This window comes from Phaseolus vulgaris, chromosome 10 (genome assembly GCF_000499845.2).
Source record: "Phaseolus vulgaris cultivar G19833 chromosome 10, P. vulgaris v2.0, whole genome shotgun sequence".
In the NCBI taxonomy this organism is placed as follows: Eukaryota; Viridiplantae; Streptophyta; class Magnoliopsida; order Fabales; family Fabaceae; genus Phaseolus; species Phaseolus vulgaris.
The window spans coordinates 41,628,588-41,642,098 of record NC_023750.2 but is presented as its reverse complement, the minus strand read 5'-3'; the positions used below and the strand labels follow the sequence as shown (position 1 = coordinate 41,642,098).

The 13,511-nt window shown below is 34.1% G+C and overlaps 1 protein-coding gene across 2 annotated transcripts in view; it reads left to right on the top strand.

The window, feature by feature from the left end:
• LOC137819769 (midasin) overlaps nucleotides 1–13,511 on the top strand; it is a 38,816-nt gene that overhangs the window by 1,083 nt on the left and 24,222 nt on the right. For both annotated transcript variants that reach the window (XM_068623748.1, XM_068623747.1), the window contains exons 3-29: nucleotides 481–547; nucleotides 639–874; nucleotides 962–1,171; nucleotides 1,385–1,554; nucleotides 2,192–2,301; nucleotides 2,425–2,544; nucleotides 3,623–3,698; nucleotides 4,177–4,299; nucleotides 4,437–4,536; nucleotides 4,618–4,711; nucleotides 4,802–4,936; nucleotides 5,015–5,071; nucleotides 5,180–5,356; nucleotides 5,457–5,582; nucleotides 5,658–7,418; nucleotides 8,042–8,109; nucleotides 8,185–8,380; nucleotides 8,488–8,592; nucleotides 8,790–9,089; nucleotides 9,182–9,375; nucleotides 9,464–9,554; nucleotides 10,702–10,852; nucleotides 11,840–11,913; nucleotides 12,561–12,708; nucleotides 12,960–13,058; nucleotides 13,159–13,259; nucleotides 13,379–13,468. In XM_068623748.1, coding sequence (XP_068479849.1) covers nucleotides 481–547; nucleotides 639–874; nucleotides 962–1,171; nucleotides 1,385–1,554; nucleotides 2,192–2,301; nucleotides 2,425–2,544; nucleotides 3,623–3,698; nucleotides 4,177–4,299; nucleotides 4,437–4,536; nucleotides 4,618–4,711; nucleotides 4,802–4,936; nucleotides 5,015–5,071; nucleotides 5,180–5,356; nucleotides 5,457–5,582; nucleotides 5,658–7,418; nucleotides 8,042–8,109; nucleotides 8,185–8,380; nucleotides 8,488–8,592; nucleotides 8,790–9,089; nucleotides 9,182–9,375; nucleotides 9,464–9,554; nucleotides 10,702–10,852; nucleotides 11,840–11,913; nucleotides 12,561–12,708; nucleotides 12,960–13,058; nucleotides 13,159–13,259; nucleotides 13,379–13,468 — 5,179 coding nt within the window. The remainder of the gene's footprint in view (nucleotides 1–480; nucleotides 548–638; nucleotides 875–961; nucleotides 1,172–1,384; nucleotides 1,555–2,191; nucleotides 2,302–2,424; nucleotides 2,545–3,622; nucleotides 3,699–4,176; nucleotides 4,300–4,436; nucleotides 4,537–4,617; nucleotides 4,712–4,801; nucleotides 4,937–5,014; nucleotides 5,072–5,179; nucleotides 5,357–5,456; nucleotides 5,583–5,657; nucleotides 7,419–8,041; nucleotides 8,110–8,184; nucleotides 8,381–8,487; nucleotides 8,593–8,789; nucleotides 9,090–9,181; nucleotides 9,376–9,463; nucleotides 9,555–10,701; nucleotides 10,853–11,839; nucleotides 11,914–12,560; nucleotides 12,709–12,959; nucleotides 13,059–13,158; nucleotides 13,260–13,378; nucleotides 13,469–13,511) is intronic.

Genomic DNA, 13,511 nt, shown 5'->3' with positions numbered 1-13,511 from the left:
TATATTCCCGAGTCTTCTTTTCAATAGCAATGTTTATTTTTATATTAGTTCTTCCATTTTGTCCTAAATAAAAGAAAGGCTGTACTTATCCCCCTACAACCCCATTTAATAATGTCAAGAATTAGAAAAATACACTTGAAGAATAAATATAAAAAGGAGAAAAAGGATTTCCAATTCTGAATTTCTGGCATAATGAAATGTTGAGTATGTACACTTCAATGTTATTATTATTTTAAAAAAATTAAATTATAGTTCATCGTCTGCTCTCTGAATCTTTGCATAATTACAAAGCGTACAGTGATTTGAGCTTAGTTTTGATGTATTTAGTAATTTCTATCTTCCTATCAACAGAAATGGCAGTTCTTTTAATAATGTTGGTTTCCTGTAATTTTTGTTGTGATCTGGGATTTTTTTCTAGCTTGTTTTGTTCTGGCTTATTTTTTAATCACATTATGTGATATTCTTTACTTTTTGATGCAGTTCTATATTAAACTATTTCAATTTTGCTCCTGCTCCATTTGAAAGATTTGCACTGAAACAAGTTATGGTCAGTATATCTTTTTGTAAAGATATTTTGAGAAATAGTTTTGACTCTTGCTTCTGCATATTGCTAAGTATAATGCCTTATTTTCACACAGGTCGAGACCCATGAACTGCATGTAGCACAAATATCATACCGTTTCCTTCTAATGGAACGTGAAATTTTTGCAAAGCTTTGGGACTGGTCTTGTTTTCTTCACCTTGTAAAAGAATCATGCAAATCAGATCTTAAATGGTGCGTGGTGCAGATATTGAGTGTTCTGCTCAAATTAGGTTATAAAGCCACTGAAAACTTAAATATTGGGGCTGAGGAAGCATTTTCTTGTCTATTGTGGTTAGTAATGTTTACTTTTTTTTGGCCAAATGTTGTACTTAAATATAGTGCTTGTTTAATTATAAATCTTCAACTTTCCATATTCAGCTGGGAAGAGTTCTGTCAGGACACATCACTAGAGAAAGCTGGTTGCTATGTCAAGCCAATAGCAGACTATGTGTCCAGTTCTCCAGATAGAACCATGGATTTGAATAATGAGAACTGTTTAAAATCCTCTGGCTTTAATTATATGCCAGATAGTTCACCAAAACTTCATGAGTTGCAACTACATTTAAAGAGGCAACGACTTACCACAAGGTACAAGTTATTTTATTTGAATTTGAAAAGCTGATGTTTTTAAGATGCATTGGGAGTTTAATTTTTGGATAATATGCGCTTACATTTATAGTGCTTGAACTTTCTTAAATGATTCTTTTTATGCTTTTCCTTGGTTTTTTTCTTTGGAAACTTTCTGATATTCCGTATTTCATTTGGATTACCCTTGATTTTTGACGTCTTCTGTAATTTTAGGGATGATATATCAGTAAGTAATACATTTGTATTGACCTCAATGGTGAAGAAAAGTTATGATAGAGTTCTTTTGGCAGTCAGTCAGAAGTGGCCTGTTCTTTTATATGGCCCCACTGGTTCTGGAAAATCTGCTCTCATTGCCAAGCTGGCTCAGGATAGTGGAAATCAAGGTATGCCTTAGTATTTACTGTTAGTTATTATTATTTGTTTTCCCTTGTCTACAAATTGATGAGCATATAGAGATAAAAGAACATATCATAGATTTTTTTATTGGGGGCAGCTGGGTGGTTTGGGCTATGGGTAAATTAATAGTCATTACATGCTTAATGGAAAAAGGAAACTAAAGATTGGTTTTATACACTTTCTTCATGATTTAGGTGAAGAGAAATATATTGAACTAGAGCCTTTTTTGGGCCTCCTTGACACTATTAATTCTTCATCTCACTTGAATAAAATGGTTTTCTGGGTTTTGGTAGAAGTGTAGGTGAAGTTTTTCTTTTAATTTAGTATTTGATATTGATTCAGTGCAAAGCTTTTTGCATTCTTCTATAGTGTTTATTTTTTATTGTTAACTGTTTTTTATTTTGTTTTGGAGGATTACATATCCTCTTTACATTGTCTTCATCTCAATAAGTGCATGCTTGAAAATGCTTAAATTTTGAAAATAATTTAGTTATTTTTCAAAATCTATCAGAGGAAGCTAGTAAAAGTAAGAGCTTATTTTCTGAAATAAGTTGAACCAAACTTGCTCTAAATTTGTTCTTTTATTCTTGTTTACATCAATAATTTTTTGTGCTCTTATTGCAGTTCTATCAATCCAGATGGATGACCAAATTGATGGTAGAACATTGGTTGGAACTTATGTCTGTACAGATAGGCCTGGGGAGTTTAGATGGCAGCCTGGATCACTTACCCAGGTTTGTTTTGACAGTTTCTATCATATCTAATCATCAAACTCATACAGTTTACTTGCAATGTATGCCTAGATAATATCAAGTAAGCTGGCTGCTTATTATTCTTGTGTACTGTCTTAATCTCAGGCTGTGCAGAATGGGTTGTGGATTGTTTTTGAGGATATCAACAAAGCACCATCTGATTTGCACTCCATATTAGTACCTTTATTGGAAGGGGCTGGTTCATTTGCAACAGGACATGGGGAGGTAATTTCTTTGCACTTTACACTTAAATAATGTTATTGGAGTCCAATTTGTTATATATTTCTTTTTCAGGTTTAGTTTGTTTTAGTAAGTGACATTATGCCTAATTCAACCTCATAAAACTGGCCTGTAAAGTGATGATTGCACTTCACTTATATATTATAATCTTGCCTAATTCCTAGTCGATGTGAGATCTTCAGTACCTATGTTATAATCTTGCCTAATATCGTTATCCCAAAAAAATGGAAACAAATTTATGGGTGGTCTATCAGGAACCTAATAATTGTGTTATTTATAATAGTCTTAAAGAACTTGATTATGATAGACTATGATACCATCTTTGTAAGTGAGTTTATGCCTAATTCAACCTCACAACTAGCTTGTAAGGTGAGGATTGCATCCCACTTATATATTATAATTTGACCTAATTCCTAGTCAATGTGGAATCTCTAATAGTTTGGTATATTTGATATGTTTATGTGTCACATTTTGAAGTAGTTGTCTCAAAGAATGACCATCCTTTTTGAAACTCCAAGTGTTGAATGTTCAGATAATTTGTTTCCATTTTTTTGGGATAAGGATATTCTAGTTGAAGGAATGTAAATCCCACGTAGGTTTAGAAATTCAATTAAGTAGAAAACAACAGTAGGCCAAGTAGAAAAAGTGGCTGAAATGCTACAAGCTAGTCCTGTGCATATTAGCGAAGCAGTTCACTTGAAACAGACAGCCATATGTGGAGAAATTGTAGCTCCAAAGAGAAGCAAAATGACAATTATAAACAACTTCAATATGGATACATGATTAAATCATAGTCTGTGTTCTTTTAAAACCCTCAAAATATATTATGAAAATCTGCCCAGGTGAAAATATTTATCTTGTGTGCACCATGAATCCTAAACACATTTCACTAGAAAGTATCTGCTTTGTAAGTCATGTCACTTTTCTAGTAAGTGTTTTTAATTTCACTGCTACATTTGGGTGAAACTAGTGTAAATGTTACCAAAGTGCTAAATTTTATGCCAACTTGCCTGTCCATTCCTCTGCACTTGTCACTAACTTGGAAGCATTACATATTCTGCAGGTAGTAAGGGTGGCTGAATCTTTTAGAATTTTTTCAACTATTGCTGTTTCTAAGCTTGACACATCTGAGAGTGCAGGTTTTTACCTTACGTCTTTCAAGTTTTCTATTTCATTGTTATTTTTTACAATATGATTTTTTTTGATACTCATGCTAGTTTGGTACTTCAGTATGAATCCTTTCCAATGAATGTTGGTTATAAGAAGAGACCAACATTTTGTGGAAGTTCACAGTAAATACAGTCCTTCGATACATTACGTTGAAACATGATGCATGCATCTTTGAAGGAATACAAATATAATGTTGTTTCAAGTTCTTTGCATCAATGAATTCCCAGGATGCATGCATCTCTGTTTCAATGGCCTATCATTGTTTCCATTTACTGTGGAGTTTTTATATGGAGAAAATTTCATTTATAAGATTTTTTGCAGACTATTTGTGCTTTTTAATCCATCCATTTCACGGTGGGAAAACTTGGTTGTTTTTGTTGAACAAACTTCATGTTTTTTCTCCTTTTTTGGACTACAAATGAGATGCTGACTTTTTTGTTCTGGAAGGTCAAAATTCATTGAGTGTCTTTTGGAGAAGAGTGATGGTTCCGCCACTTGATAATCAAGACTTGCAAGATATACTTAAAGTGAGGTATCCGGATTTGGAGCTCCATGTTAGCCAACTCATAGGTATTGATATGATATTTTGTTAATTTGTAGTTTCACGCAAATACATGTGTTTATTTGTAAGAACTTCAAGTGATGCATTCATTATTTTATTGCTGCTGAAGATATCTATGTATGCATGCATGTAATTTTTTTGGCAGAAACCTTTGAAAGGGTAAACAATATTTCCATGCTTCAATTTGCGGGTTTTCACCCGGGCAGTTCTACTTCTGTTTTCCGTGCCTGCAGGTTCTCATTAAGGTAATTAAAGTATTAGTATTTTTACTGTGCCTGTTTCGTCAATTTTCAATTATTGATGTGACTTTTGATTATCTGTGTCAGGGATCTCCTTAAATGGTGCAAAAGGATTGCAGGTTTAGGATTTAGTCCTGATGGTAGCTTATCTGAAAACCAATGTTTTTGCGTGTATAAGGAGGTTTGACTTTTAAGTTCTTTATATCTTTTCTTTTCCTCATAATATCTTTCCTAGACTTGCTTCGTGTTTAACCATTGTCTTGTATCTCAGGCTGTTGACATATTTGCGTCCTTTTCGTCTTCAATTAAAAACCGTTTGTCAGTAATGAAAGAGATAGCTGAGTTGTGGAAATTACCTGTTTCTGTTGCTGAGACCTTGTATCCCCTAGACAAACCTATAGTTCAGGTTTTATCTAATGCAATGCAAGTATTTGCTTCATGATTTTTGCTACATCAGTTTCTCATTTCTGTATGTTAAATGCAGGATTCTATCACTTATTTTAGAATAGGCCGAGTTTCCCTGCAGTACGCTGAAAAACCTGTAAGCATTCTGTCTAGTGAATTGACAACTTTAAGTTTAAATGATGATACAATTTTGGTAAAAGGTCTCATTTTCCCTTGGTATTGCTATTTTTGTTTTCAAATGCAGTTACAACAACATAAAAGACCTTTTGTTGAGATTCGTAGTTCTCTGCATGTTTTGGAGCGCATAGCATGCTCTGTCAAGTATAATGAGCCTGTACTCTTGGTTGGAGAAACTGGTACTGGGAAGACTACCATTGTTCAAAATTTGGCATTAAGGCTTGGTCAAAAGCTCACAGTTTTTGTATGTTACGAATTTCTCTATTTTCTATTCTTATTTTACGTTATTTATAAGTGTGTTTCAAGTGTGTTTGAGTGACACATGATGGTGGTTTTTTCTCCAGAATCTGAGTCAGCAAAGTGATGTTGCTGACTTACTAGGGGGTTTTAAGCCTGTGGATGCTCAGTCCGTGTATTTGTCCCTTTACAGAGAGTTCAAAGAACTCTTTACCAAGACATTTTCTGTAAAGGTATTTATTTTTTGTTTTTATTTATATTTTGTGTGCAGTCATTGCTAATGGCTCTATTGCTTTGCTTCTGTTCAGAATAATGGAGGCTTTATTACTTATCTACATGAGTATATAGAAAGTCATCGAAAGAAGTTTTTGATTGATAAGAATGGGGAAGCTCTGTTGAAAGGATTGCAAATAGCAGTTGGAAAGTCAGTTAAGCATATACAACCCGGATCTTCTAAAAGGCGTAAAAGGCCATTAGAAGATCAAATAATCCAATCTTGGGAGAGATTTTGTATAAAACTGCATAATGTCTGTCAAAGTAATCCTTCTTCAGCGATGATGTTTTCTTTTGTAGAAGGAAGTTTTGTTACCGCTCTTAGAAAGGGTGAGTGGATTTTGCTTGATGAGGTGAATTTGGCTCCTCCAGAAACCTTGCAAAGAATTGTGGGTGTTCTAGAAGGGGAACATGGTGTGCTATGTTTAGCTGAAAGGGGTGATACAGATTATATACATCGCCATCCAAATTTCCGTGTATTTGCCTGCATGAATCCAGCAACAGATGCAGGGAAGCGGGATTTGCCCTTCTCTTTAAGGAGTAGATTTACTGAGTATTTTGTTGATGATGTTTTGAATGACGAGGATTTAAGTCTATTTATTAGTCAGTTCATTAGTAGTGGCTATATGGATCAACAGTTGGTAAATAAAATTGTGTGTTTCTATAAAGAAGCAAAAAAGGAATCTGAAGAGAGGTTGCAGGATGGTGCTAACCAGAAACCTCAATATAGTTTAAGGTCCCTTTATCGTGCTCTGGAGTATATGCGGAAGGCAGAAAGAAAATTTGGATTGCAAAAGGCATTATATGATGGGTTTAGTATGTTTTTTGTTTCTTTGTTGGATGGATCCAGTGCTGAAATTATGAGGGAAAAAATATCATCTCTTCTGTTAGGAGGTCACATGCCTCCACATGTACATTTTTCCTACTATTTAGAGACGTCCAAATCTGATGGATATTCAGGGAATTATGTTCAAACTAAAACTGTACAGGAGCATCTTGGGAATTTGGCACGTGCTGTTCTAATGAGATATCCCATCCTCTTGCAGGGACCCACATCCAGTGGGAAAACTAGCCTTGTTCAGTATCTTGCTGCAATAACTGATCATGATTTTGTGAGAATCAACAATCATGAACATACTGATTTGCAGGAGTATCTTGGTTCTTATATAACTGACACTACTGGAAAGCTTGTTTTTAATGAAGGTGTTTTGGTTAAAGCTGTAAGAAATGGTCACTGGATTGTACTTGACGAGCTTAATTTGGCTCCATCTGATGTGTTGGAGGCATTGAACCGATTGCTTGATGATAACAGAGAGCTTTTTGTTCCTGAGCTGCAAGAAAGAATTCAAGCTCATCCAAACTTTATGCTTTTTGCTACTCAAAATCCACCTACACTTTATGGTGGCCGCAAAATGTTGTCCCGAGCGTTTCGTAATCGTTTTGTCGAGATTCATGTTGGTGAAATTCCAGATAATGAGCTCAGCAAAATACTGGCAGATAGATGTAAAATCTATGTAGGTCATGCTGAAAAAATGGTTGAAGTGATGAAGGATCTTCGATTGCACAGACAGAGTAGCAGAGTCTTTGCTGGCAAACATGGATTTATAACACCACGAGACTTGTTTCGTTGGGCTGATCGCTACCAGAGATTTGGCAACTCTTATGAAGATTTGGCCAGAGATGGCTATTTTCTTTTGGCGGAAAGGCTACGGGATGAGGATGAGAAGTCTGTTGTTCAAGAAATTCTGGAAAAGCACTTTCGGGTTAAACTAAACATAAAAAATTTGTATGAACAGGTATTGTTCTTTTAGTCTTTTCTGCTCATCTGTGATTAGCCAGTGCTCTTTACCATTGTGCTGTCCTGGCCTTTTTTGTATGCCTTTTGACTTTGGGATGTGGGATCTTATCACTTTGTAATTAGTATGTGTACTTGAAGGAAAATATGGAAGGCTACTTGCGTATGCTTTCCTTGACTTAGCACTGAAAACTTATTATGCAAATTATATCTTGAATTAAAGTTATTTCAAGCTGATAGTTGTGATGTTCTGTCAAATTTTTCTCCATATATTTTCATTTTTTTCCATCATATACAAATTCCTGTGTTATTGATAACTTATCATATAATCTGGACTTAAATTCAGAACTTTTGTTTGTAGCTATGTATATATAACGAATCATATAATCGGGATTTAAATGCAGAACTTTCATTTGTACTTATATATTATAATACATTGTATTTGTTGATGACATGCTGTACATGGTAACATCTGATTTTCAGGATTGAGTTGTTGGGTGTTGGTTTGGATATTATTCTTGCTGTTCAGATTAGTACATATTGTTTCCTTTTTCAATACCTAAAGGATTGAAGAAGGTTGGAAATTACATTTATCTTGATCCAACATTTTTAACTGTATTTCAGATATCATGTAGAGGCAACTCTTCTTCCAATTTGTTTGTTGGTTTTGGAGGTTCAGATGGTCTAGAAAGGTATGAACTCATTGTTGCCTTTCCCTTTTTGTCCAAAGTCTTAGGTTTAATGCCTCTTATTGTTTATTTATGCAGTGTACTCTTGACCAAAGGTATGCAGAGGCTGTACTTTCTTGTGGAACGCTGCTATAATTTACGTGAGCCTGTACTGCTTGTTGGGGAAACAGGTGGAGGAAAGACTACTGTGTGTCAGTTATTAAGTGCTTGTTTGCAGTTAAATTTACGCACTTTGAATTGCCATCAGTATACAGAAACATCTGATTTTATTGGGGTTGGTTTTCTCATGACTTTTCTTTTAATCATTCTTGTAAGGACTTCAAACAGATATACATATACTACTAATATTAGCTGAAAGTCTTACTAGAAAATGTTTTCCAGGGATTCCGTCCTATGCGAGAGAGATCTGCGCTGATTTCTGGGTATAAAGAGATCATTGAAAAGTTGAAGAAACTAAAGACTTGGAAATACTTTCCTATGGACCTTGTGAGTGTTCTTTTTTCTTTTTTATCTTCTTAGGATCAAACCAAGAATTTTTATGTTCTGGATGTGTATATGTTTCGCTTAGCTTTTGCTGCATTTAAGGCTTTTGTATATGCACAATGATTCTTCCCTCTTCCTTTTTTATCTGAATCAATGCTATTGAGATAAAGAGATTTCTGATTTGTCATTTTCTGCTACAGTCTTCTGATATCAATGATGCTTCTTCAACTCTTGATCTACTGAGTGGTATGATAAGGAAATGTAAAGAAGGTCAAGTTTGTAGTTTGGATATCAGCAGAGAAGAACTTAAGGCTCTTGAGCAAATTAAGTTGGATCTCAATGGCTTGCATCAAAAGTGGCAGAGCATATTTGTGTGGCAGGATGGTCCTCTCGTAGAAGCAATGAGAGATGGTGATCTTTTTCTTGTGGATGAAATATCTTTGGCTGATGATAGTGTACTTGAGAGACTGAATAGTGTGTTGGAACCAGAAAGGATGCTAGTAAGTTTGATATCTCTATTGTCACATTTAAACTTGCTTCTTTATGCAGTTTTAGACTTAGATTTTGAGACTTTTCTTTTTTGTGGTTGCAGTCTTTGGCTGAGAAAGGAGGGTCTGATCTGGAGAAGGTTACTGCACATTCAAATTTTTTTGTTCTTGCAACAATGAATCCTGGCGGTGATTATGGTAAGAAAGAGTTATCTCCAGCACTACGCAATCGCTTTACAGAGATATGGGTTCCTGCTGTTAATGATCTAGATGATCTTCAAGGCATTGCTCTGAAAAGGTGCCTTTAATTTTCCATATTTTATTACGAACTTCAGTGTTTAGATGATTTAAATCTATTACCTGCTTATTTGATTTTTTGTGTGCAGAATTTCTAAGTTTAAAGTTACAGGCAACTTATGTCCTGCATATCAAGAAACACTCTCACTTATTGTTGATGCTATGATAAGTTTTTTTGAGGTATGTCATGTATAGGTTTGCTATAGAAGTCATAAATTGTTCACTTTTTTGCGTGTAAAGAATGTGGATTTGGTTCATTAAGTTACTATTTTCCATGGATTCTTTTTACTTCTTTCCCTTAAAAGAAATGGCACGGTGAATCTTAAGTTTGGAGAAGCTAAAAAATATAAGTTTAATAAGGAAGAGAGGAAATTACGTTCCCCAAAATCTTGTTTGAGGAGCAAAAGCTTATCTATTTTGAAGTGCTAGCTTCTCCTCCTCTGTGGTCTCTCTTCCGGACATCTGAATCTGGAATTTTAACATAAGTCTAGACAGGTAGAACAACTTATCTGAACACAAATATAAACAATTTAGCTGAAATAGACGTGGCTACATCACCTAGGATTACACAGCCACTTGGTCCAAATTTCATTTGCAAGTTGGAAGAATGGATATCAATGTTTCCCAAGTAGATAATATGATCTGAACACTGATCTTTGCAAGAGGTGCATCTTGAGATTTGGCAGTGAAGTAGGCTATCAAGCTATATTTACCGTTTCCCATCTCCTGTTCAGTAAAACTGCTTTTTATTCAATCATGCTGCCTCGACTGTTGATTGTACTGATGGATATTTACTGTTGGTATATAATTTTTATTCATAAAGAATATTCAAATCCTCAAATAACCTCTACTCTGTAGAGTGTATCCATATCACTGCAGATTCCTTTGATCATGTTCCTGTACTATTTTTGTACCCTACTCCTGGACACCACTATACCCACTATTTTTGTTATATTTCTTATCATTTGGATGCCTCCAATTAGGTTCATATAAACAGGTTTACCTCTTTCCCCGTTTGCACCAGGTTACTGAAATTTGTTATATTATTCTTTCACATTGCTTTGTAGCAGAGTTGTGTCTGTCTTTCCCAATTAAGGGTTTGATGTGTTTTCTCAGTGCTTCTTCAATGTATTTCTCTTCTTCATCTTACTGTCTCCACACAAATAAAAATGACTTGGTGTATTTAGGTTATTGGTTCATAATATTGTAGCGTGTAATTTTATTAGGATATTTGAATTCTACTATTACACTGTCGTTTTAGTGACGGGTTCTTTGATCCATTATATATTATTATTCACCTGCTATTTATTATTCGCATGCATTTCAGTGGTTCAATAACTTGCATCCGGGGAGAATGCTTACAGTGAGAGATCTCATTTCTTGGGTTGATTTTTTTATTACAATGGAGAAAAGCTTAGGACCAGAGCATGCACTTCTTCATGGAGTATTTCTTGTTTTGCTTGATGGCTTAAGTCTAGGTATGATCTGTTTGTTTATGATTTTTCGTGTATACTACTTCCCTTATTTTTTATGTAATATCTGTTTTTTTACCTTATATTGGTTACCTATTTATATGTCCTGGGTAAAAAGACCCCAAGCCCAAATAGGCAAAATGTGTAAGTTGAGAAGTTTGGCACCTTGATATTGGCTCTTTGCCACTTGGGGCTTTGGTATCTTCTGGCGATTGGGATGTGTTAAACATTTTCCATTTGGGCCCAAAACAGAATAATATCAAAATCTTTCTTGTTTGAGTTGCATGAGGAATTAAGTTTTATTTTTGGGCTTGATTCTGTTATTATGTTTCCAGATGTATTTTTTTTGGCAAGAAGAGTTCTACAATATTGTAACTAAAAGTTTTAAAATTAATAATAAATTGAATATTTGTTATGATTGTTGTGGTGGTAGGTAGTTGTAGTGATCATGGTATTAGGGTAAATGCAACATTTTAATACTCAACTATCATAATTTTTCGAATATTACTTCTCAAGTATTATTTTCTACACATTTTCCACTTCCAATTTTTGCACATTTTATGATGTAATGAAGAGCTGGTGTGTCCTTATAAAATGACGTCTTTTTATCATATTTTTTTTTGTGTGAAATGATGTTTTGTACCAAAATTATGGTAAAATGTGTGGAAAAAAAGTTGAGAGGTAAAATGTGTAAAAATTAAAAGCTTGATGATAAAATGCGCAAAAGTAATACTTGGGTTGTCAAATTTGTAAAATGATAATTGTTGAATGGTAAAATGTGCTATTAAAAGCCTTTATATTATTGTCGTATGTCATGAAGCAACATTGCTTAAGGATTAAAGCTGTTAGGTTAATACAACAAATGGTTGTGTATCGCACAAAGCTTCATTAATAACCTCCCAAATTTCCTGAAGCAGAAACACCATTCAAACACATATTGTAGAATTTTGCATAGACATTTATGTTTATTGACAGTTGCTAAACTTTTACCAGGGACAGGACTTTCCAAAAGGGATGCTGCAGAGGTAAGGGAGAGATGTCTTTCCTTTCTTCTACAGAAGTTAAAGGTATGTTTCTCCCCTTGTTATTCATCATTTATGTACTACATTGAAAATGAGAGCATTTAATATTTATTGCCCTTCCAAATAGTTTAGAGTGTGTGAGCTTTTTACAGTGTTCTACAAAAGTTTAGAGTATGTGTCGGCTTTATAAATCTTTTATCACAATTCCTCTTGAAATTGAATAACACAATTATCCAGCTACCAATCTTACGGTAAAAATAATTTTCATGGAAATATAGCAAGCCAAAGAAAATATAGCAGATATTAGAGATCAGTAGAGTCACTGTAATCTGTTAGAGTTCAATTATGATCAAACGGAAAACTAATCTGTTACAGAATTGCAAGACTATGAGTATTTCTATGATCAGTCTATATAACTAAGTTGACAGAAAGCTAATCTGTTACAGCAGCTATAAAAAGTGTAAAGTAGCAGAAAATACAAAAGGCACATATAATGCACAAGTATCTCTAACAAATTTGTGTAAATTTCTTTTACGATGCAGTCAGTTATTTCCCAGTTTTGTAAAATTCTTATGAATGCTTTTGTTTTTATTGTTTTATGGTTCAATTTGTTTGTGGAGTGCTTACATTTGTATTTTAATGTTAGCTCCAAATTAAAAAAGTTGTAAATGTTGACTGGACTATTCTCTCAGGTTGATGAAAGTAATTTATTATATTCAAAGCTTTCAAGAATGGGAAACTACAGTTGGGGAGAATTTGGCTCCGCTATGGATGTGCCACACAGTAATAATGCTCATCATGACGATTTATTTGGCATTGATCCGTTCTATATCAATAAAGGTAATAATGTGGTGCTGCAATTCTGTCATCTGATTTGGTTTTGTAAAAATATTATTTTTATTTTTGTATACTATCATCTATCAATTGGGGTTTTTCCACCTAAAATAGTTTAATTTGTAAAGGACAAAGTGGTGTTATGAGCTAATGAATAATTGTTTTGTTTATATATTTTCATTTATCTGATTCACTAAATACTTCCATTATGATTATCTCTTGTGTTTATTTGGCATTAATTTGTTTTGCACATATAGGTATTGGCATTGTTGAGGATGGTGGGTTTGAATTAATGGCACCTACTACTTGCAGGAATGCTCTGAGAGTTTTGCGGGCTATGCAGCTTCCAAAGCCTGGTATGTTGCTTCATTTATATTTGAATTTTATTTAATTATGTCTGAAGTTTCATAGTTAAATCATTAAATTTCTTTGTTTTAAATGATTGTACATATGCAGTTTTACTAGAAGGTAGCCCAGGTGTAGGGAAAACTAGTTTAATCATTGCCTTGGGAAAATGTTCTGGGCACAAAGTGGTACGAATAAACTTTTCTGAGCAGGTCAGTAATCAGTCATGGTTGAGACTTAGTTTTTTATAATAATTTGTTCGACTTCATTTGTGTGATCTTAAAAGTTCTAAGTCTAATATTTTCTATTGATATATGTATTTCTGGTGCAGACTGATATGATGGATCTGTTAGGGTCTGATTTACCTGTTGAAAGTGATGAGGGCATGATGTTTTCTTGGTCTGATGGCATACTATTGCAGGTTGATTGTTTTATACTGTAACATTTCATGTTCATCTCTGCTT